This window comes from Terrapene carolina, unplaced genomic scaffold, assembly GCF_002925995.2.
Source record: "Terrapene carolina triunguis isolate 2854851 unplaced genomic scaffold, T_m_triunguis-2.0 Scaffold789, whole genome shotgun sequence".
NCBI classification, from domain to species: domain Eukaryota; kingdom Metazoa; phylum Chordata; order Testudines; family Emydidae; genus Terrapene; species Terrapene triunguis.
In genome coordinates, this window is record NW_020665140.1 from 5,871,140 (window position 1) to 5,896,693 (window position 25,554).

The following is a 25,554-nucleotide window of genomic DNA, read 5'->3' on the forward strand; positions in this document are numbered from 1 at the left end:
AGAGGCAGAAATATTAACATATGTATCCAAAGCACTGTAGGTTCAGTTCCTACAATCCTGACACCAGCATTGTCCTGGCAGTCGGCTTTATGTAGGTAGCTGATTCAGAATGAAGGGAGGGCAGATGAGGTAGAGATGATTTGTTGGGATGGCTGGACTCTACACTATATCTAGTGTGTAGGATGTCATTTTAAATCCCTATCCTCTATTCTACAGCCAGATGATCCTAAAAGGGTTCCTGGAATTTATAGGGAGACATAGATATCTCCATATATCTGCAGATAGTGCAGTAGCAAGGCCTAAGTTCTAGATGAACACTGAAGAGTGTAAACAGTAGTAGGGACATTGCTTGTTGTATCATTTGTCCTTGTATGGACAAGTCACTGCCCCCCCAAGTGCCCCCTCCTGGCTGGATGTGGTGTTGCAACACTTTTTGACTGCTTCCCCACCTTCTTTTCGCCTACTCTGGTACAGGGGTTTCCTGGCCCCCTGACTGACCACTTCAGAGTCCAGCCTCTCCCTGGGCTCCAAAGTCCACCAAAAAATGTATACAAAGCAAACCTTCAGCCTGGGCTCAGCGGGCAGTCCTCGGCAGAGGCATGCCTCTGTCCCCCAGTTCAGGGGCTGGCGCACTCCTTCCCTTACTCAAAGTGTTTGGCAGGTTCCAGCTCATCAGTGTCCCCATCTTAGTCAGGCTTCCACCTCGCCTCTGGAGAAGTCTGTCTAGTCTTTCTTCCTCTCAGCCTTCTTTTCAGGCGATCAGAGAGAGAGAGAGCATGTGCATACATGGGCACTTCCAACCTTCTCTCCTCTGAGTCTCCTTCCCAACCAGACTCACCCAGCTCTTCATGGACACAAACCTGCTGTCCCCCAGCTGGGCTTTGTTTCTAGCTAGTCGTGGCCCACCCTCTGCGACCTGCGACATCCCATCACACTTGACAACAATTTATGCCCTGATCCTGCAACTCACTCCACAGGGATAGACTTCATTGACTTCAGTGGGGCTCCCCAAGGGCATAAGGATCTGCCCACCCAGAACAGCTTGCAGGATCAGGGCCTTAATGAGTTCATGCCCAAACGCTGATTTTGATAGAACCTTTTTGGGGTGCTCACATCTAAGAGCTTTGGTTGTATCAGTGTGTTCTGGGTCTCCTGAAGAACCCATCCCATTACCATTGAATGAAATTTTTGAGACCTTCCAAATGCAAAGCACTATATTATAGGATGGAGTTAAGAGGACCAGCTGAATAAGTGTAGCTATGTTCCTTTTGTCTTCTGTCCGCACTGCAGAGAAAACATTGTAGACTGCACTGGTTTCGTGGAACCTGCACTAAAGACTTCATCCCATGTTTTGCAACAAAATGGTACAGCCAATGTTTGTAAAGCATGTGTATGGATTCAGTGTGTTGCATGGACATTCCAGGCTCAAAATATTCCAAACAGTGGTTTGTCGCATTATCATCTCACGAAGTGTAGACAGAACCAGAGAGGAAAAAGGCTTGGAGAAGGAAAGTTGAGTGGGGTTTTAGCCCTCTTCTCACTCTTGATTTGGCTGCAGGGAGCAGTTTTCCTGTCACCTCACTGGATTCTGACCAGTTATTGAATGAGCTTCTCCTGCCCACATCTTGAACTAAAACCAGTCAGTGAAAAGTCCTTTTTTTTCTGGCTGACTCTGCTCTGGCAAGTCCATTAAGGAGGACCTGAAAAAAAAGGGGGGGGGCGGAAATAAGCTCAGTTTGATGGAGGCTATATCTGGTTTGTGGGGATCTTTTGCTTTGCCTTTGGAAAACTTTGAAAAATGGGAAAACATTTCAATGTCCCATTAATTTGCTACTGTTCCCTCTCTTGTTCGCCCTTTTCAGAGATTCTAAGGCCAGAAGGGACCATTAGATCATCTAGTCTGGCCTCCTGTATATGCAAGCCATAGAATTTCACCAGTTTCCCCATACTGATCCCCATCATTTGTGTTCGATGGAAGTACATCTTCCAGAAAAACATCCGGTCTTGATTTGAATGCATCACTTCTCTTGATAGTTTGTTCCAGTGGTTAGTCACCCTCACTATTAATGTTTGCATATTTCTAATTTGAATTCATGTGGCTTCAGCTTCCAGACACTGGTTCTTATTACACCTTTCTCCTCTAGATTAAAGAACCCCCTAGTACCTGGTATTTTCTCCCTGTGAAGGTATGTATATGCTGAAGTCAAGTCACCTTCTCTTTGATAAACTAAACAGATTGAGCTCTAAGAGTTTCACTACAAGACTCCACCCCCCCCCCCCCAGCCCTCAAATAATTGTCAAGACTTTTTTCTACACCCTGTTCAGTTTTTTCCATGTCCTTTTAAAAATTTGGACACCATAATTTTATTCCAGCATCAGTCTCACCAATGGTATGTACACAGGTGAAATCTCCTCGCTGCTCCCCTGTTTATATGTCACATTAGCTCTTTTTGCAGCAACATCATACTGGGAGCCTATGTTGAGCTATCTACTATGAACCCTAAATCTTTTTTCAGTCACTGCTTCCCAGGATTATGTAGGTATGGCCTGTATTCTTTGGTTCTAAGTGTATACATTTGTATTTGGCTGTCATTAAAATGCATTTTGTTTGAATGAGCCCAGCCTATTTAAGCGATCCAGACAGGTCTGTATGACTGCCCTGTCCTTATTATTGTTTACCTTTCGGGCAATCTTCATATCCTTCACATACTTTATCAGCAGTGATTTTTTATTATTATTATTTATTTATTCTTCCCTGTTTCAATTTGACTTTCCTGCCTTAGGCCAAATTAATCAGTTTCTCCTGTCAATTGCCAATGACTGAATCTGCCTTTATTGAGAAAGTATTTCCTGTCCGTGATTGACAAGAGAGCAGGCTTTGCAGAGATGGAATTCCTCTTCCTTCATTTCTTTCTTCCTGCTTTTCTCTTCTATCTGTTACACCTCCTTCCTTTCCTTTTTGTCTTTCATGTCCCGAACAGAGAATCCCTTTCCATACAGTTGCATCTGATTATTGCATTCAGGCCTGGTACCACATCACCAGACAGATACTGATAGAAGAGGGAGTTCAGAGAAGGAAAAAACCAACAATGATATGGGGCTCAGAAGGACTGAGTAATGCTAGAAAGGTTTGAAGAGCAAAATAGGTAGAGCTTATCTGTATAACAGTGGCAAATATTTGAAGGGCGTTAAGACTAAGTTTGGAGGGTACAAGTTGGGATAACTAAAAAATGGGCTGAAACTACAAAAAATTGTCCATTTATACTGAACATAATGAATAGTCTCTTGGCCTGGAGATATATTAAGCTGTGAAATAGTCTGGCAAGGGAAGTGGAGTAAATGGCAGATAAGGAATCAGTGCTGGAAGAGCACTCAAGCCCAGGGCCAGAAGGTCAACACATTTTTGTGCCAAAGGGGATAGTTTACTTTCTTCCTCTTTGCTCCCTCTTTCTCTTTCAGCTATCTTTGTTTTCACGCTGCCCTCCTGCCTGCTTACCAACCACAAATTCATTCACAATTTGTACAAAATATACATGTGTGATAAATGGGGCAGAGTTCATTGGCCCAGTACTGGAGAATTATAGTGTTCCAGGGATCAAGGCAACAAACATTTCAGGACAAGTTTCCTGCTCTGACTTTGAAATAGGATGAATATCGGATAACCATGGAACTTAGCTAGATGCCTTGCTTGGTGTTAGTCCCCATGGAGAAGACATTAGGGGTAATGAATTTCTATCAGCCTCAACCTTATCCTTAAACTAGAGGGCAAATTCCCCACAATTATCAGGGGAAAGAATCAGATACATGTTCTGCTGGGAAAGAGAAATGGGTGAGAGGGTTGAAATGGTGCCATGGGATATTCCGGTCCATCTGCAATGCTAGCTAAACAGCTGACTCTTTCTAGCCACCTCCGTAGCCTGTCTGTATTCACAGAGACGTTTGTTTTTCCAGTAACTCGATGCACAGTAAATCTAGGAGTTTTCCCACAGCCGCCCAAGCCTGATGTCTGCAATTTTTAGAAAACCAGGGAGCAGAGTGATTCTGTGGGACCAGCTTGAGTAAGGTTAAAGTAATTATCTTGATTGATTAATGGGTAGATAAGAACCCTGGGGATAGTGCAAATCAGCGTCTTGAGTTTAGTGACAACTAACTGCTTTGGGACAGGACCATCTTTTTGTTCTGTTTGTACAGCACCTAGCACAATAGGGGTCTGATCCATGGCCGGGGCTGCTGGGTGTTACAGCAATACAAATAATAATAAATAAGTTTCTCCTAGTTTTTCCAGGTCTCCAGCCTGGGCTTACTGAGCCATAACTTTGAGCCACTTACCCCTGTGTCTGCTCACATCCTTCATCCATTTTTGGTCTCCTTTGTGTCCCCTCCGCTCCTGCCAGCTGTCTGTGAATGTACAAACAATCCATTTAGAAACCAAACCCAAACATTGGGCTGTCCATATCTTGTAAAAACTAAACATTGTCTGTACCAAAAATACACGTGGCTAGTCACTAACTCAGTGTCATGACACCCGGTGTTTAGTGAACATTGGATATCATCTCTCCAGTGACACTGTCATTCTTGATCCCTTGCCTCCCTATATCCAGCAGCCAAGAGGGGATAGTGTTGTGCAGCAGCATAAATAGGTTTCAGAGTTGCAGCCGTGTTAGTCTGTATTCGCAAAAAGAACAGGAGTACTTGTGGCACCTTAGAGACTAACAAATTTATGCTCAAATAAATTTGTTAGTCTCTAAGGTGCCACAAATACTCCTGTTCTTTTAGCATAAATAGGGCCATTTTCAAGGCTGCCTGCTTATCTCTTGCCCCCCATTTGGACCAGTTATAGAGCCGCAGTAGCAGCAAGCACTTCCCCCAGGCCATCTGTCATTCCTGGTCAATGGCATCTAGTTACAAGGGTAGCTTCTTTCATGCACTGCCATTCTTAAGAGCATCAATAGCAGGTCAGCAAGTCCCTCTGTGGCAGCTTTCTCTGTAAGCTACCCATTTGTTTTCTCAGCTTCAGCTTCAACCCACCCTGTAGCAGCATTGCAAAGGCAGCTGTCTGACTGGCCCAGCACTGATCCAAGTCATTCCTTATGGCAGCAATCCAGCTGCAGGAAACCCCTCTAGATCTTCATGTATTGGAAATATTTTAAAAAATGCGAATCTAAATGCAGATTCCTAAGTCCACATTTAGGCACCTAAGAAAGTGGCATAAATGAGAGGAAGGTTGGTCTTATTAAGGTACTGGACTGGGACTCAGGAGATCTTGAGTTCAATTCCAGGGTATTTTACAAACTTCCTGCGTGACATTGGGCAAGTCACTCGATCTTGGCTCCCTGCCTGTAGAGTAGGCTTCATAATACTGCCCACTCTTTGCATGTTTAGAGTGTGAGCAGCAACCGTCTCTCACTGTGTGTGTGTGTGTGTGTGTGTGTGTGTACTGTTCCCAGCACAACAGGACCCTGATCTTGGTTGAAGCCCATAGGCTCTACTCTAATACAAATAGTAATAACATGACCTGATTTTCAAAAGTGCTGAGCACCCAGAAACTCCCACTGGTTTCAGTGGGATTTATGAGTTCGGCACTTCAGAAAATCAGACCACTTTGATTTAGGAGCCTGAATGTAAACACACAAGCCTTCTTTTAGTGACTTGGGTGGAAAACATTGGCGGTATGTATATTGGACTTCTGTGGTAATAAAAAGTTGCCCATTTAAAAAAGTGTGTCAGTAAAAAGAAATGGGGTTGCCAACCCTTTCCTGATCCTCCATAGTGAGGGATCATTCACTGACTTGTGCTTCCCTTCTCTCTCCGGGCCCCTGAGTTTTCTCCTCTCTAAACCTCGTTTTAAACTCTTCCTTTTCTCTGTAGCTGGCAAGGGATGTGTGAAGCATTTGATGATTAGTCTGCAAGGAGGTTACTCTCTGAAAATAAATCACAGAATCTGTCTGATCATAATGGCTGTATAGTTGCCATATATTTTTCTCACTACCTCAGGTAAGCATTTGTCTGTGTGTCAGCTGCTTTTCATCTGAGGCCAGTAATTGAGCTCTAAGCTGTGAATGGTCTGTTTTCACTCTCTGCTAGGTTCTATTCCAGCAGACTTGGAAACAAGAAAAAGAAATTTCACACAACCTTACTTATTCGCAGCTGTTCTCTAGCAAGATACAGCATGACCTCAGGTCCCTCTTAAGATTTACAGACTAAATGGAAGAGCTATTTGAGTGGGGATAGCTAAAACTACTTGAAAGCGGGGGTGGGGGGGAGTCTAGATTGACAAGCAATTGTTGGATGTTAGCTGACAAACTAAATACAACTTTGAGGCCATATTAGTCTCACTTTTTGGACATTTTGGGGCTCATTTGGCCCTCAGAGGACTAAAGAATTGCATGATAGTTTGAGACTATATCTCGAGAGGGGCTGGTTGTGTGACTGGCTCAGTGGACTGATGACAGTGTACAGCTTTTCATCTGTAGGTCACCAGCTTGAAATGCAGTCCAGGGTAATGTTGGCCAAATAGTGTAACTGAATCATCTGCAATAAATCAGTGACTGGAGTACACATCATATAACCCATCATCCCGACTGATGCTAATTGTATTCCTTAAAATATTTTACCAGGGGAAATACTTTTAGGTGATCCCTAAAGGGTGGTTGCACCAGTTTAGAATTGAGGCCCACAGTTTGGCCAGTGTTGGGGAATCTTAGGTTGCTGGTGCCTGTTAGTGGAGTCCAACTTCACCTCTTATGAGCATTAATTCACTATTTTAAAAAAAAGAAATATATCTGGCATGAATTCCAGAAGTGAGAGAAAAAGAATTTATACCTACCGTTTTACACTGTAATAATTGTATACTTTTTCTGAAAGTATTTTTCAGACGGGGATCCGGCCCATGGCTGGTACAATAATCAATTATCATTTGTTGGCATGAAAAAAGAAAGATACCTTTCAATTGCAGTGTCAGGCTTATTGGGTCTCCTTTTCCATTGCAGTAGAATTTTATGTGATGCAATAGTCCAGGGGAGGAGGGAGGGAGGGAGATTTTATTGAAGTAACTTCTTTTTTGGCATGCCTATTTTGTTAATGTTTTTTCTCTGTGACTGAGGTACTTCTGGTTTCACTTTGTGTCTGTGCAGAGGTAAATTCCCAAGTCGTAGCTTGTGCTCAAGAATTTATTTAACTAGCTATTTTGAGAATTTATCAGCAGATAGGTGATAAAAGAGAATGTAATGATCAGCCAAGCCTAGATGATAAGTAGATTTAAGACACGTGTTGCACAAAGCAAGAGGCAATTCACTGCCTTCACTTACTGTCACGCTGTCTGGAGTGGCTCACAACTGAAAGTGCTTACCTCAGGGCAGACATCCCAATCTGTGGGTATGTTCTATTGTTAGATTTCACCAAGCCAGTAACATAGGTGAACTCCTGGATCACTACACCAGTCTTACCATGGAGTCACAGGCATTCCCCTTAGACTCTCCAGTCTATCTTGTCACCCAGACAAACTGAACTTTATGATAAAAAGTCACTTAAACCCAAAATCATACCACATCAGGTTTCTCCCACTCCCAGGAGATCAGTCACTTACCCTGGATCAACTGGTACTCCAGGCCTTGCACAAAAGACAACGCTGGAAGCCAGTTCTATAGTAAACTAACTCAAGATTTAATAGCTAAAAAAAGAATGAGAGTTATTGAGAGGTTAAGCAGGTAAAATATATGTACAGGTGAGTTACAGTCTATAATATCAAATGGTAGCAGTGATGTAGTAATCTGCCAGATTCCCAAAAGTCTCTCAGGGGTACGCAGAATAACTCTGGGGATCTCTGTCTTCTCATTCGGGTATTCTGCCTTGTTACAATCCAAACAGTCCAGAGATAAAGGATCCTTCTTTGAATCCATATTTATATCTTCTTCTCACAGAAGACAAGGTGACAGTCTCTCTACCCACATAGGTTTTCCCTTTGATGATGATGCATGAGGAAGGCACTTAGACTTTAGAACTGTGACCATATACATAATGGCCACTTGGTGTGAAATGAGCATTTTCCGTTAACGTCCTTAAGTCCTTCGTTAGCATTTCACAAGATTTCTTTGATAGGTAATTTTTATTGCAAGAGTATTTACCATGTAAATGTTTGCTATTACATTGTGACAGGAATAAAAAAGCTAAAACAATACAAGTAACCTTCCATTAATTTTATGAAGTGTAAGCATCCAAAACACTTACACATTTGCAATTGCTTTGATCTAATACTCAACTGAATAAACTGTGAATAAACATGACCTGGTCACCATCATCATACTCGCTTCACTGAGGATGAAAAAATAGGGGCAAATTTAGTCTAAAAAATAAACACATTAATTTTAAATAAACAGATAATTAGAAGAAGAAAGTAACCAGAAGGAGAGGGGATGGTTTTAGAAGGTTGTTAATGGGATATATAGTCTTCTAGACCTAGGTCACGAGTCCAAATCCATTACAGGTGGTGATTGAAGTTCATTACCATCCGATGCCTTTTGGATGGAGTATATGTAATGAATTGTAGGCCCAGTTGCTAGCGTACATATTTTCATAGCGCAGACTGGCCCAATCATTAGTACCTGTGTTCGTCAGCAGAGAGGCCAAGGATTGAATGTGTATGGAGAAAGAACTATTTTCTAGTCCCTCTGGATGGCACCATCAGCCAAGCATTGAGGCACGTGGGTGGGAGAAGTTTCATTGCCACTGCCTATATTGTAATTGTTCTCTGGATAACTAAAGGGCTGCCCTAGGGCTGCCAATCCAGCATCTTTTACCGGTACAGTATTCGATTCATTTTTATTTTTATTATTTTTTTTATTTATTTATTTATTTTAAGAGAAGGATCTGACCAGTTTGTTTCATCCAATCAGTCTTATTTTCTCAGGGCTGACATGCGGGCGTAAGGTCTTTCAGAGACCTTTGAAACCAGTACCCTGTCAGCTCTGTGTGGATACTGAAGATGCAATGGCACATTTTGTAAGGGTAGGGATTTTAATGGCTGCATTTGTCTAAAGTGTCCCCTTTTGGGGAGTCAGTGGTAGATTCGCTATTGCCTTCAGGCTCAGACAGGGCTCTGCCACATTGTATATTGTTAGGCCCTGACCCAAAGCCCACTGAAATGAATGAAAAGACTCCCATTAGCTTTGGTTCAGAAACAAGTGCTTTGGTGCCATTCTGGGGTGAAAGATGCTCTTGTGAATGTATAGCTTGGTAACTATTATGCATTCATTTATCATTGCAACAGACATACATCATTTCCACCGGCACAGTACGGGCCTCGCAGATAGCAAGAACTTTACACTGTCTCATCTTGTTTAGAACCTTGCATTTGTCTCTGACATCTTAGTGGCTCCATTCAGATGTAATAATAAAAAAATAATAATACTCAATAATACCTAGCTCTTATGCTCTGTGCAGTCAGTTTTCAAATAGGCAGAAATGCAAAAGATAGAGAAAAATATCTTACATGAAGATGTTGATGGGACTGAAACCAACATGTTCTAAACAGAGCAAATAAAGGAAATATTATCAACATAAACAGAGAGAAAAGAAGCTGAGATATGCAGGTCAGATCTTGCCTTAAGTGAATACTCCCCCTGCAGTTGGATAGTAAACTGGTGTGACTCAAGCGAGCAGGTTTTGCCCTGACGTTTAGTGAGATGTACACTTTGGACTCCGTGCCCTCTAAAGAGCATTTACCAGGGGTGTAAGGATGCCAGCGAATTGCTTTGATTTTTATCTCCCAGCACTGAAGGCTTCTGACCTGCAACCATTTGGTTTCCTGCAGAGCAACAATACATCAGACAAGTGGCTTTAGCTTACTGTATTTTTTTCTCTTGTTTTCAGGTATAGTGTTGAGGAGTAGGCAGTTTACTGAGATTATATTGTACTTTGTACTGTGTCCATTGTCACTGACAGATAGCAGCAAAGCACAATGAAAATGTGAAGAAACAGGAAACAACTTCCTAGGTGGCAGGCAAGAAGAAGGAAGGTGTTTTTAACTGTTTGGGCTGCAAGCTTCTCAACATTAGCTATGTTTCTTCTAGCCAGCAGGCCAGGGTAAATATGGTGACATTGTGATCACAGATCTGCTTTCTTGAGTTAATCACACTTTTGTGAATCTCCATTATTGTAATGGCTGACTGGACTGCATCCTTCTCCTCTGCACACCATTTGGGGTAATTCTTCTGCATTAGGATAATGGTTGTAAACTGTAGTGCATGTGCACTCCTTCGGATAAAAAAATGAACTGCTTTGACACAAGTTATGTCAGCATAAAGCTGCCACCGTTACTATGATACTCATGCGCATGCATATTTGGCTCCTTGCACCGGCGTTGCACATACTCAGCAGGAGTGCTTGTGTTGATGCACAGTACGGTGCACCATGGGTAGGTTTCCCAGTGTGCAATGCGCCATTGTCCAACCCACTGTCTTTTGGGAAATTTGGGCAATACATGATGAGGAAGAAACGAGTCACACAGAGGTAACTGGGAGTCAGGGGTCAAGTTCCCATCATGCAACTTTCTCCATCCCGTAATGCATTCCCTATCCCATAATTTCCACGCCTTTTTTAAAAAAAAAAAATCACACAAACCCCTGGGGCCCTCCTCACTGTCCGCCATCTCTGATGGAAGCATAGAGGCCACACAGTTCTGTGCTATTGTTATGAGTGTTGCAAAAACAGGATGCACAATCCTCTGGTATTTGCAGAGCCACAGGAAGAACAGCAGCAGGGAACGTGACGATTTCATGGAGGACAGATTGCTGTGGGACTGTAGAGGTCCGGACTCACCCCTGCGGCGCCCCCTACTGGTTGCTTCGGGGAATCAGCTCGTCCAGGGTCTGGAGTGCCCTCTGCAGGCCGGTGATCCGCCTTGTCCCTACTTCTGGCCCCTGTGTCTCTCCCAGGACCCAGTGCCCCTATTACTGGGATGCTGCCCCCTGGCAGTGCCCCACAGATCTGGGTATCCCCTCCCTGGGGAACCCCCACCCACTATCCCCACCTTGCCTCAGTACTAGGCCACTTCCAGTCAGCAACTAGCCCCCGTTCCCTGGGGCAGACTGCAGTATAAGCCACTCATCACTGGCAAGGGGGGTTTAGACCTGCTGCCTTGGACTAGCCCTGGGCTGCCCCCTGCAACTCCCAGTACCCCTTGGCCTAATACTAGGCCGCAGCCTGGGGCTTTCCAGGCTGGAGCTCCCCAGCTCCTCAGCCTGTCCCCAGCCCTGCTCCACTCCGGTACTCTGCCTCTAGCTCACTGCAGCCAGGCCCTTCTCCCTCTGAAGGCAGAGAGAGACTCTGGTCTGAGCTCCTGGCTCCCTGCCTTTATAGGGCCTGCTGAGGCTGTTTGGGGCGTGGCCCCAGCTGCAGCCACTTCCCCCAATCAGCTCAGCCTTCATGCTGCCTGCTCCCTGGGCTATCTCAGGCCCTTCCAGGCAGGAGCAGGTGTCCACCCTGCTACAGGGACACAGATAAAAACCACTTCAAGGTTGTTGGTGGAGGTCATGGAGCAGCTGCAGATAGTGGAGCTCCACTTCTGGACCTGAGAAACGAGCATTGACTGGGGATATAGTCTCGTAATGCAGGTTTGGGATGACGACCAGTGGCTGCAGAACTTTTGGATGCAAAAGGCCATATTCCAGGATCTGTGTGCTGAGCTCTCCCCAGTCCTTCCACACAGGGACACCAGAATGAGAGCTGCAATGACAGTGGAGAAGTGAGTGGTGATCACACTATGGAAGCTTCCAATGCCAAATTGCTACTGGTCAGCGGGAACACATTTTGGAATTGGAAGATCCACAGCAGAGGCAGTCGTCATGCAAGTGTGCAGGGCCATTAATTGTCTTCTGCTACACAGGACTGAGTCTCTCAGTAACGTGCAGGACATAGTGGATGCATTTGCAGCAATGAGGTTCACAAATTGTGGTGGGGCAATATTTGGCTGGTGTATCCCTATTTTGGTACTAACCCACCTTGCCACAGAGTACATCAACAGAAAGGGCTATTTTTCTATGGTTAGGCAAGTGTTGGTGGTCACTGGGGATGCTTCAGACATCAGTGGTGGCTGGTCAGGGAAGGTGCATGAAGCTCGCCTCTCTAAGAACACAGGACTGTTCAGGAAGCTGCAAGCAGGGACATTCTTTCCCAACCGGTAGATTATCTTTGGTGTTATTGTAATGCCTGTAGTGATCTTGGGAGACACAGCCTACCCATTGCTCCCCTGGCTTGCGAAGCCATACACTGGCCACCTCGTCAGCACCCAGGAAAGATTCAACTACCAGATTAGTAGGTGCAGAAAGACAGTTGAATGTGCTTTTGGTAGATTGAAGGGATGCTGGCGTTGTTTACTCACAGGATTGGATCTCTGTGAGAAAAATATCCCAATAGTTATGGCTGCCTGCTGTGTCCTGCATGATATGGCAGGCAAAGGGGGAAAAGTTGCTGCTGGGATGGAGGGCAGAGGTGGAGCAGCTGTCTGAGATTGAAAGGCCAGACCGAAGAGCTATTAGAAGAGCTCAACATGGAGCTATGCAGCTGAGGGAGGCCGAGCACTTTAACAGTCAGCCACAGAATGCAGCGTGGTGGACTGCATTCTATCTGCCCCATAAGTTTTTGGGGGTTGTTAGGAATTGTGTGGTGCTTGGGGTACATTTAGGAATATAATACTGTTGATGCTCCTATTAATTTGGTGATGGTAGCTGTACTCTGTGTTTGTCACTGTTTCCATGAATTCTGTTGCCCTGCACAGTAATACATAGCGGGTGCTTTCAATAGGTGCTAAGTATTCTGTATCATATGTTGTGAAATAATAACGATAAATTATGTTCCCCAAAATAGATTTTGATTGTGTACCAAAATCAATGCTTAGAAACTATGTACAATTAAAAAACAAATATAATAAAAACTTCTGAAATAAATTAAAGGAACAACATTAAACACAGAGCATTCATGTCCATTTCAGTCAATTTTGGCTACACATATAGCAACCGTGGCTCTCTCAGGTCAGTGTATGTGAAGCTGTGTCCATACTGTCCCCCAGCATGGAGCAGTAGGGATAGGAGTGCGGCCCCTGATGCCACTTTGAATGGGAGGGATGCTAAAACAGAGTTCTCTGCTGACTGCAAAGGAAGGCGAGTCCATGCTTGTTGAACTTCTAAATCCACAAGAGTTTGCAAGATCTGTGTTTTCTGCCAGAGAAGGTCCATTATGTCCTGGTGCATCTCCCAGCAGGAAAAGGAGAGGGAGTCCTGGGCCTTTCTCCTAGCTGCTCTTTCCTTCTTCTTACAGTCTGATATATTCACCCTCCAGGGCCTCTGTTCAAGTCTGATACAGCACTGCCTTGCAGGATCTCACTGAATATGTCGTCCCGAGTCGCATTTTTTTTCTCCTCCTTGTCTGGCTCAGGCATTCCGCAGGGGGACCACAGGCAGAGCTTTACTAGAAAGGCATTGCATTTTCTGACACTACCTCCTGCCAGCATGGGAGCACACGGGGGTGAAACAGAGATGAGGGAATGCAGGGGTTTTGAGTGGAAAATGGACCAAAGGAAAATGTTAAACTTTTGCAAAATCGGAACATTTTTGTAAACTTAAAATGAAATACAAACTCCTCTAATTTCAAAGTTTTCAGATTTCATTGCAAGCATTTCACAGCCTTAGGCCCCAATCCTGGAAAGGGGTCTGCTGACATGGACCTTCACCAGCACATGGAATCCCATTGACTTCAATGCGGGAGACTCCATGGGTATAAGGGTCTGCAAAGATGAGTCCTTTTGCAAGATGTAGCACAAGTTTGTAGCCTGATACATAGAAACCTGAGTGTGCAACTGGTACAGTCATCTGTAATAGAAGTCCTGATTATCTCTAGTTAAGATAATTCCTTTCAAACTATTTTAATTTCTCATTCGTAGTGAGCTGTCATTTGTCTCTACTTCTCTCAGTCTCTCATTCATAGTGACAGATCTAGGTCCCTCCAATACCACGAGAAAATAAACTACAACCTATTAATAGAAGCCCCTGGAGGAAAAAAAACAAAACAAACCCTCCTATGCTAAGACCATGAAATTACAGCACTCCCATGGAAATAAAACAGTCTTGGTATCAGAGAAATGTATGTATGAAGTTAAATATCAAAACTGGTGCTCTGTGGTTCACATTTTCAGTACTCCACAGCAAATTGTAGAACATCCGTGTCTTCTCCAAAATTAAAAGGCCAGAGGGAAGGCTGATGTTGCTACTGGGGCAGAGTACATGTTGTGTCAACTCTTGCAGTTTCATTGTGATTCTTGTTATATTTTGTGCTTTTTCTTAAAGCCCCAGCTCCTGGATTCATGTGATATACCTATCTCATAGAACTGGAAGGGACCTCAAAAGGTCATCGAGTCCAGCCCCCTGCCTTCACTAGCAGGACCAAGTACTGATTTTTGCCCCAGATCCCTAAGTGGTCTCCTCAAGGATTGAACTCACAACCCTGGGTTTAACAGGCCAATGCTCAAACCACTGAGCTAGAATCTCAGCTTTCTTTTGAAAAGTTTCTATCCCTCATGTTTACAAAGAAAGGCTTGAAAATGTGAACCCTAAAGACTCAAAAACCAGACTGCAAATAACAAAAATTGGATTCTTTTTATTTATTTTAAATCTTGTGACTTTTAGAGCCAATTTCATGATTTTGTTTGGAGGCCTGACTCATGACTTTTGAACCTTGGTTTGGCAATGCTGACAATGTTAACTAATCATTGGCATACTTCCACATGTTTGGGGATTATTTGTAAAGTGAAGCCTTAGCTTGCAATTCTCAGGATTTTTTAACATTTGCAGGATTTTTGTTTTTTGACAATAGAGGAAACTATAACATTGTTTTAAAAGGGGGATATGCTGAAATAAGTGGTAGATTCTTTCCACCTTGACTTGAAGTTAACAAAGTTGTTTGCCTGAGAAATCCCTTAGATTTTAAAAAAGACGCGCAAACCATACAGGGATTCTGTCTGCCCATACAAGCCATCTATGGACTCTGGCAGGCTTTCAAAACTTTTTTGTGGTGTTTGTCTCAAGATGTCCAGGAAAATTGCACCCTGGGATAAGATATGACATGAAATTTGCAGGTGGATTGATTTTGTTTGAAAGAAATGAGGAGGGTGTTGGTGTTGAAAATCCATGTTTATTACTGGAAACTGTTTTCCATCTTTATGGTGACACTAACACCTCTTCCTAATAAAATTAAATTTCAGATAATTTCTCCAGGTCTAACACTGAACACGTTTCACCTGAGCAATTTCATAGCGATTTCGATTTGTCTTGGCATGTTTTCCTTTCTAATATTGGGTTTTATTTTCATATTTCCTCCAATGGCTGTTTGCTTGCCATAGGTTTTGTTTGTCAGTGTGAATTTTTTACTGCAGTGCCAGTCAGACAGTCTACACATAGTTTATTCAAGGATCCCAGGGTCAACCTGTGCTTGCAAGCAGTAACAAAGATAACTTCCACAGTTCATTTGGTCTCCTTTACATAAAGTTTCTCTTTGCTTCTGATTTTGAACTGTCATACTATAGTTCCTGTTGGTTTGTTATTCTCTGACAATATAAATAGCTTGGTTCAAGTTCTGCTTTCGTTTACACTTGTGCACGCCCATTGGCTTCAGTGGGGTTTCCCCAGAGTAAGTGAGAGTATGTCAACACTGCAATAAAAAAACCCGTGGTGCTGAGGGCTTGTCTACATTACCTGCTGGATCAACGGGCAGCGATCGATCCAGCGTGAGTTGATTTATGGCATTTGGTCTAGACGCAATAAGTCGACTGCCGAGCGCTCTCCCGTCGACTCCGGTACTCCACCAGGGCAAGAGGCGCATGCAGAGTCGACGGGAGAGCATCAGCCGTCGACTTACCGCAGTGAAGCCACCACGGTAAGTAGATCTAAGTACGTTGACTTCAGCTACGTGAATAACGTAGCTGAAGTTGCGTAACATAGATCGATTCTCCCCCCCCCCACCATCCCTCCAGCGTAGACCAGGCCTGAGTCTCAGAGCCCAGGTCAGATGACACGGGCTTGCAGGACTCTGGCTACGGGGCTAAAAATTGCAATGTAGACTTTCAGGCTCAGGTTGGAGTCTGAGCTCTGAGACTCCACAAGGGTCAGGGTCTCAGAGCCTGGTCTCCAGCCCAACCCCGAATGTCTACACTGCAGTTTTATAGCCCCGCAGCAATAAAGCCATGAACCTGAGTCCACTGACCTAGGCCAGCCACATCTGTGTCATTTATCACAGTATAGGCGTACCCTGAGTGGAGAATTTGACCCTTGCCTAAATTAGATAGCAAAATAGTTCCCATTTGGTGATAGCAGAGTCAGTTTTTCCCCAGTTGTTAATTAGCCTTTCCTTATAAATTAGTTCATTGATCTCGGTTGTCATTCTAGCAGATGATTGTGGCTCCCCTTCAAGATCCTCCTTTCTGCTCTTGAGTGCCCAGAAACAGAAAAGATACAGTGTTGTCCAAGAGGTCTCCCCAGTACTGTCGATAGAAATAATACTCCTGCCTGCCATATGCAACTGGAGCAGCGAAGTGATCATCACTCTGGGTAGGCTGTGACGAGTATCAGCGTTCCTGTATAGCCTTTGTTACAATAGATGGAGAGCAGCCAGTTTGACAGATCAGAGGGCCAGTTTCTGCTTCTGTACCTCACCTACTCCTTCAGCAGTTCCACAGATGTCAGCAGAACGACTTGAGGGGTAAGGTACTGTTTGACAACCTGGCCTATTAGAAAAGGGCCAGATTGTGGAGCCATCACTCATTTCGGGGGGCACTTCCTCACAGGAGTATTCTCATTGACTTCCCTGGAACTATTCCCATGAACCAGTGCTCACGAACATGAATCAAGTCTCCACAACCTGAGCCTAATTAAATGTATTTACTGTTCTGAGGTTAAGTGAAATGTCTGTGTTAAGTTCTCTTACCCCCGTGAAGTCAACAAGGCGTCCTGGAGGTAACTGAGGTCAGGATCTTGTCCCTCTGCAGTGGCTATCCCTGGGATAGGCAGTGGAGTATAGTTTTAGTGATCACCACTTGAGGGGTCATTTGAATGAATAGAATAAAACCAACTTTCCAATGCTATTTTTATAGGTGCTAGTGTATTTGCACTTCACTTTCGCAGATCCCTGGGAATTTGCTTGTATGCTTCATTCAGAAGCAATTTCTTTGATGGTTTCAAAGATAGGAAGGAATCTCACCTTTTTGGAGGGAAGTTCTCAGCTGAACATAAGAACGGCCATACTGGGTCAGACCATCCAGCCCAGTATCCTGTCTACCGACAGTGGCCAATGCCAGGTGCCCCAGAGGGAGTGAACCTAACAGGTAATGATCAAGTGATCTCTCTCCTGCCATCCATCACCACCCTCTGACAAACAGAGGCTAGGGACACCATTCCTTACCCATCCTGGCTAATAGCCATTAATGGACTTAACCTCCATGAAATTATCTAGTTCTCTTTTAAACCCTGTTATAGTCCTAGCCTTCACAACCTCCTCAGGCAAGGTGTTCCACAGGTTGACTCTGCGCTGTGTGAAGAAGAACTTCCTTTTATTTGTTTTAAACCTGCTGCCCATTAATTTCATTTGGGGGCCCCTAGTTCTTATATTATGGGAACAAGTAAATAACTTTTCCTTATTCACTTTCTCCACATCACTCATGATTTTATATACCTCTATCATATCCCCCCTTAGTCTCCTCTTTTCCAAGCTGAAAAGTCCTAGCCTCTTTAATCTCTCCTCATATGGGACCCGTTCCAAACCCCTAATCATTTTAGTTGCCCTTTTCTGAACTTTTTCTAATGCCAGTATATCTTTTTTGAGATGAGGAGACCACATCTGTAGGCAGTATTCAAAATGTGGGCATACCATGGATTTATATAAGGGCAATAAGATATTCTCCATCTTATTCTCTATCCATTTTTTAATGATTCCTAACATTCTGTTTGCTTTTTTGACTGCCGCTGCACACTGCGTGGACGTCTTCAGAGAACTATCCACGATGACTCCAAGATCGCTTTCCTGATTAGTTGTAGCTAATGGGACTTGTGGGAGGCCCAGACAGAGCCAATTATATATAACTTGATAGACCTGCCTTGGCATGAAGAAGCTTTTTAGAACCTGCTATCTCTGCAACATTCAGATTTTGCTTCTCTACAAGTGTTTGATTTTGGGAAGTTCACTCTTTTTCAAAGATTTGAATATAGGGATGCATCAAACGTACCCTTCAAAACGGGTGGGCCAAGCTGATCCTTCTGCCAAGTTTCCTCTAGTGTGTGTATGTGAACATCCAGTAGGCAAATACATAATGGTTAGGAGATGAGAAATATTTATACAAGTTAGGAAAGAGCTCATAATTCACGTGGAAGACTGTGCAGAAGAGCTACACGTGAGTTATACCCAACAAGTGCAAATATTTATACAAGCTACTAACATTTTCTTTATGTAATATTCTACAGAGTTTACTTTTCAGTGTCCAGAAATATGCATCTGCATATGTGTGGTCCATCCCTCAGTAGCTCACTGGCAGGCTCTATGGCCATTTTATGATCAGTACCAGTAGCATTTGGCAGGATGGACCAAACCCTCACGTGCTGCAAAATAAGTGAATAATTTAGTCCTATGAACACAGCAGGGACCAGATTATCCTCTCCACAACACAGGGGACAGGAAACTCCTTGTGAATCCCTGATCATCCCCTTCTCTTCTCTGGATTCCTATTTCAGGGATTGTGCTCCACTCAAGTGTCCTAACATGAGTCCTGATAAGAAAGAACAATGGAGTATATGTAATATATCTGGTTGCAGTTTTTAGATACTGTATCAATTTAAAAAAATAACTTATCCTAACTTTTGGAAGCCATGACTGTGGGGTCATGTCTCACTCTAGTGAGAAGGTTTAGGGATCCGAATCTCAGTTTTCAATAACATGCCATGCCCCAAAAATTTTGCATCTGAGCATTGCCTGTCACTGAAAAGAGTTTTCTCTCTCCTTCCTTCCACCAGCAAGTAACCTAACAAAATCTCTGACTAGCAGAAAGGAGTGGTCCTGCTTCTGACTCGACCAGCTTTACTCTGTTATGACTCCTTTTACTCTAGTGTCAAAGGAGAATCAAGCCCAATGGGTGCAGCCTGTCTGGTGTGCTAATGATCAAATCATGAGGGAGGAGTGCTTAAATCCAGCCTTTTCTTTGTTAATTTTCACTGGGTCTGCGAGAGGAGCTGGCAAGTACATTTGCTTGCTTCATAGACCAGTTGATAGACCTGAGGAACCTTTGTGTAACTTCTGGGCTCTGCGGTCAGAGATGCTAATTGTGATTCTTAGAGAGCAGTGACCCTCTTTCAGCAGCCTTGGAGTACGCAGTTAGGCTCTACCTTCTCTCCAGAGTCTCGAACGCTCCTAGCCAGACTCACATACTCTGTAGCAATCAAGGCATTGAACACCACCAAAGGGACTCCCAGTGCCCATCAGTGTAATGTTAGGGAAGGTTCTTCACCTGCTCAGCTGGAGAAGAGCTGTAAAAGGTCATGGGCTGTAGTTTTGCTGTGCTCTTTCATTCTCCTACAAGTCTATTCCTGAGGTCAGCCAGGGAATATTGCATGCAGGTAACCCTTGAATGTTCATTTTGCCCACAGTTCATAGCTGAATCTGCATCCAACATTCATGCTGAAACTTATTGTCACGAAATGTAGGTTTTTACAAAGGTTTTGGAGATCCCCTGCTACCATCATGAGATCAGGAACTGTGTGGATGTCTGTTTTATCTGCCACTGACTCCCTTGATTTTGGTCATATTTGGAAGGGGAAGGAGGTGGGAAGCAGGGCATTGGAAGAGGAGCTGCCAAACCTGCCCATTCCCCAGGGCACAGCCTAAGAACGATTACTGCTGTCTAAAGCTGGGATAACTTTCATTGTATGCACAGTGATGGCTACTGGCTTTATATCAACAGAGAAATGAGGACTTGTGGCCTCACGCAAGGAGGTTTTTGTGGCTTATTTTATATAAACTCCCCACTTCCTGCTCAGCTCATTCGAAGTTGTCCTTGGAGCAATTTGATTTGTGAATTTGTATGGGCTTCCGCAGCAAGATTCCTGTTAAGAAGTTCAATATCCCTGGTATTTTAGGGCTGGCTTATCCCAGGACATTTTTGGTCGGGTAGAGTCCAAAGACACGCCAGATTAGAGATACAGAGTTCAAATGATAAATTATGAATATCTGGAGGACATCAAGTTAATGAATTCATAATGAGGTGGGAGGGATAGCTCAGTGGTTTGAGCATTGGCCTGCTAAACCCAGGGTTGTGAGCTCAATCCTTGAGGGGGCCACTTTGGGATCTGGGGCAAAAATCAGTACTTGGTCCTGCTAGTGAAGGAAGGGGGCTGGACTCAATGACCTTTCAGGGTCCCTTCCAGTTCTATGAGATGGGTATATATTTAATGAGTCACCATGTTTTCCTATGCACAAAACTAGGTTTGCTGTATTCATTTTGATTTTGTTTTCATTAAACCCCTGGGACCTGCCTCTCCTCACTCTCAATGCACTGCATATCAGGGGGAGTTTTACTGAGGTCAGTGGCAGAGTTTCACTAATACACGTCTGGTGTAAAATGAGGGGAGAATGAGACCTTTTGTTGAAAAGGGCAGTGTCTGTTGGTGCACATTTACATTGCTGGCATCGGTATCAGTATCCCCACTTTACAGATGGCAAAATTGAGTCCCAGAGTGGTGATATGACTTGCCCAAGGTCACCTAGCAGGCCAGTGGCAGAGATGGAAATATAGAACCCAGTCTCCTGAGTCCCAGCCTAGCACTCCACTGGCAGTGGAGATGTGGGAGAGGCTTTGAAATGAAAGCCTTCTGGGAGACACAGACAACCCACGAGGTAAAAGAACAAGGCAGGGATTTTCCCAAGTGCTCACCGTTGATCTAGCTCTGCTTCCATTGTCGTCAATAGGACTGTTACCAATGACTTCAGTGGGAGCAAAGTTTGGCCAACGCTGAGCTTTTTTGAGAATCCCACTCTAAAAGTACATTTTAAAATGTGTTCCGAGTTCAAAATGAGAGTTACCCGGATAATTCTGCTCCCTCTGTCTAAAATTCCCCCCCCCCCCCCCCCCCCCGTTTCATTTGGAAAAGGTTTTCTTCTTGATCTCCTGTTCTCCGGTGGTGCTCAGTTTAGCTGCGTTTCTCCTGACAAATGGCTACACTTCAGCAGTGGGCAAACAGATGTATATACAGGATCTGCCTGTAGTTCGTAAATCAGTTTAGTACATTTTGTCAAGAATGCTTCTGGAAGATTATAAATGCGGAATCGTTTTCCTTTATGAACATAAGTATACATAGTACTTCCAGTAGCACAGCCAGAATCAGTTCTGGTGTTTTTCTTAACATTAGTCCATAGTATTTCGTTCAGCAGTTCATTTTAGCAGCCAGGTTTTACTTCACAAATATTAGTCTGAAGGTACTAGAAACTTGCCACAGATGCCTGTCCATCTTCAATACTTCTATTGCACTATAAAGCACCTCACAATCTTTAGTGTATTGGTCCTCCACACATCGGTGAGGTTAGAGAAGTATTAACCCCATTTTACAGATGGGGAACCAAGGCACAGAGAGAGATTTAGTGGCTTGCTCAGGGTCACATAGGAAGTCCGGCACATAACAGGAATTTGAACCTGGATTTCCCATGTCCCAGGCTAGCCCCCAGCCATGGGACCAAACTTCCTTTCTGAAGGTTATTGTATCTCTAGCTTTGCATTACTTAACGTTATTTATTGAATTCTGACTGCAGAATATTTTCCACAAAGCATCAACACAGATCCCACTTCCCCTTTTTTTTTTTTTTTTTTTTTAATCAGCGTTAGGTGCCAGGTCAATCACATGACTAAATGAGTGCACAACATTCTTATTCTTTTCTAATTTACTGATCATCTTTTCCATAACATTTTCAACAAGAAGGGCAGATTTTGATGCATTTGTGGCTAATGGCTACCTCTGCTTCACGATCCTACCTTGGAAATAATCATATGAAAAATATTTGAAATTCAAATAGTTTTTATGCTGCAAGTGAAAAATTACTTGGGGGACGGTTTTCCAAGGCACAAAGAGGAGTTAGGAGCCCAACTCCCATTGACTCAGTGTGAGTCAAGCACCTAACAGCCCTTTGTGCCTTTGAACATCTCCCTTAAATATTAAAAAGTATCTAAATTGGGTATTTTCCCTGCTTAAATCTGATTGCTGTTAACGCTGTGTTTCCTTCTTTAACAGATTGGCTCTAAGGGAAAGTTGTTCCTGACCACGATCCCCTTGATACAAACACTGCTCTGCAAGAGTATTGCTGGAGGAAGCTGACTGCAAGCTACAGCTCCGAGAAATTCCATGGGGACGGTACCAGATCCTCTGAGGTCTGCCAAACTTTTGTTGGTTGCCGCTTCTGAAGAGAGAGATTGCCTGGGAGATCCGCAATCCACTAAGCACCAGCACAAACAAGCAAGCCTAGAGAGAAGCAGTAATGGCATTTCTTACACCACGGCTGAATCTGCTGGAGTTTGCTTGTTTGACCTGAACTGTACTGTAGTTTCCGACATTCAAGGGGATGAGCACCTCTGTGGGGATGATACTAGCCAGCCAGACATGTTTTTGCCTGGGTCCTTCAGCCAAGCTGAAGAAGTGCCTCCTGCATGTACAGAATCGGCCAGTAACTCGGAGCAGAGGGGCAGCAGTGACTCCACAGTGCAAGCACAGATTGTAGCAAGAACCTGTGCAGCTGGGCATGCAACGGATAAGATGCCAGCTACCCACAATTCCAACCAGCTTCTACAAAGTGACCTACCAAGGATAAGGTCACTGGCACAAGTTGATGACTGTGCAGTGAAGGTCTGTAGGATGAATGATCCGGCAGAACTTCAGGAGTTAAATTATCCTTCCCCAGACAACACTATCAAGGGTAGTGAGTCCTGTCACCATTCTTCTCAAGCAAATACCCTGCAAAGAATAGACCTGGAAAAAGAAAAAGCAGTGGAAATAAATGACCCTGGCTTCTCTCTGGCAGCTACTCCAGTGAGGGACTTTGAAGCTATTCCTGATCTGGGGATCAGGCCGCAGGTTTATTCAGAATCCGAGGTAAGGGCTGCAAATGATGTGAAATCCTGTCCCACTTTTAGGACTGCACTTGCACAGAGCAATGAGGCTTTGCCACCATCCAGTTTTGAGGGGACACCACCCGTGTGCAAGGCAGAGACGGAGAAAACAGGACCAGTGCTGCCTCAGCTCTCCAGGTTCAGAGAAGCAAGTACAATGACAGTCCAGCCTGAGAGCACATCTTTAACTCGGGAGGCAGTACACAGGACGTGGCGTGATGCTGAGGTTCAGGCAGTGGCCAGTATGGAGAGCAAATCCGCTTCCACCAGCCCAAGTATCCTTGCTGCATTCTTCAAGGGGAATCCTCCTTCGGAGGCAAAGGAGCAATTGCACATCATTTATCAGAGTGCTGGTGGGCAGAACCAGTCAGAACTTGCTGACAACTTTGCATCACTCCAAAAGCCAGCCTTGTGTCCTGGTATCATACCAGAAGTGTGTGCTCTGACAGCAGGGATGGATACAGTGAAAGCTCAGCCTGCCAAACTGCAAAATTATCAGGGAGACCCACCTGACACCATCTGTCCAGTGCTGTCAGGTAGCACAACACCTGCCTGTCCATGCCCACAAGGAGCCGGGAACACCCAAGGAACACCTGCTGACGGGGCAGAAACACGAGTAGCCTGCTTGGCCAGAGACAGCACAGACATTCCTCAGCTACCATCAGATGCTGCAGTCTTACTGAAGGCAAAACCTGTTTACCAGATTACGGTTAACATCAGTAATCAGCCTGCAGCACCTCAAGAGTCTGGTGATGGTGAACCCCACCCGTCTCCATTTGCAGCAGTCCCAGAAGCCAGCAACAACTTTCCACACCAAGTCAGTGATTCAGAAAGTAACCAGTCACCTGGACACAGTAGTGTATCCCATGGAACTGAGCAGACGGAGACCCTGTGCAGCGCAGCTGGTAACAGCACTGATAGAAAGCCTTCGCCATTCCAAAGTGTTGATGAAGTGCGAATCAGTCCGGCTAATGTCAAAACGGAGAGAAAGACAAAGAAGGAAGAAAAGCTAATGTTGCTTGATTCTAAAGGAGGAGTTAACACCAATACTGGAGCTGCTGCTGGCTCTATGAAGGTGTATGCACCAGGCACAGTTAAAACGGAGCAGGATAAAATGTTGGAAGAAACTAATCAGGCAAAGAAGTCCAGCAGCCTGAGTCTGCAAGCTGGATTTACACCTGAGTTGAATATGAATTCTACCCACGACACCCATAGGCTGGGGACCCCAACAGCTCCACCAGATCAAATTAGCAAGGCCAGTGAAGCCAGGAAGGAACCAACAGCTGTTCCTGCCTCTGCTCCATTACTGCCACGTCTTGGGGAAAAGAAGAAAAAGCCCACGGTGGCCACGGAGGCAAACGTACAGGTGCAGCAATCCAAGCACATCAGAGATGTTGTGTGGGATGAACAAGGCATGACATGGGAGGTGTATGGTGCTTCGCTAGACCCAGAGTCACTGGGGATCGCTATCCAAAATCACTTACAAAGACAAATACGAGAACATGAGAAACTGATCAGGGCACAAAGCACCCAGAACCGGAAATCGATTTCCTCGGAGACGTCTTCAAATAAGAAACTTAAAGGGAGGCAGCATAATGTGTTCCAGTCCATGCTGCAGAACTTTAGGCGACCTAACTGCTGTGTCCGACCTGCTCCTTCTTCTGTGTTAGACTGACAGGGGTTTGTGTGTCCACAGGGACAACCCCTCCCCCAAAGGTGGAAAGAAACCCCATTGCTCAGTTGTATTATCTGGGATTATGATGCAGTGACCGTGGAAATTCTTACCTGAAATTTTCAGAATAGTCACTACATTGTCCCTGGATGAAGTATCACCCCTATGTTATTTCCGTAGTAGACCCTCACCCAGTCTACTGTCAAATGAAAAGCGAGGCACTTCGCAAAAGCACAATTTTAAATTGCCAACCTACTGCAATAAGAATGGGATCTCCTGACAAGACACGAGGCAGAGAGAAGAACAGCTTAAGTGTTTATCAAAAGTGATCTTTGTTGTATCACAAGGACTAGCCTAAGGTGTGATGGTGGTTGTTCTTTTTAATTAAACTAACCTTAAATAGCTGTAAACACACACATACTCTCCAATACTAACAAATACAAATTTCTTTTAAAAAATCTGCATTGAGTTAAGTGCATGAAAGGAATAAGGGGTTAATAGCTTTCAGTGATAACAACATATAAAAGGGGAATTTTTAAAAGACACCAAGGTAGGTAAGTGCTCGTCTCCCCTTGAAATATAACAACATTTGGTTTCCTAGCACCATTAGGTTTGTTAGGAAATCCCAGCATTAACTAATAAAAGATAACTGTTGATGAGGGGAATCGCTAGAGCTAGCCATTAAAATTCAGAAGTAGAGAGGTAA

At 44.2% G+C, this 25,554-nt stretch overlaps 1 protein-coding gene across 1 annotated transcript; it reads left to right on the plus strand.

Moving 5' to 3' along the window:
- Positions 1-22,415: 22,415 nt before the first annotated feature.
- On the plus strand, positions 22,416-24,851 carry GPRIN3 (GPRIN family member 3). Its single transcript, XM_024216925.2, has one exon. The coding sequence runs from the start codon at positions 22,416-22,418 to the stop codon at positions 24,849-24,851; it is 2,436 nt and encodes an 811-aa protein (XP_024072693.2).
- The last annotated feature ends 703 nt before the right edge of the window (positions 24,852-25,554 follow it).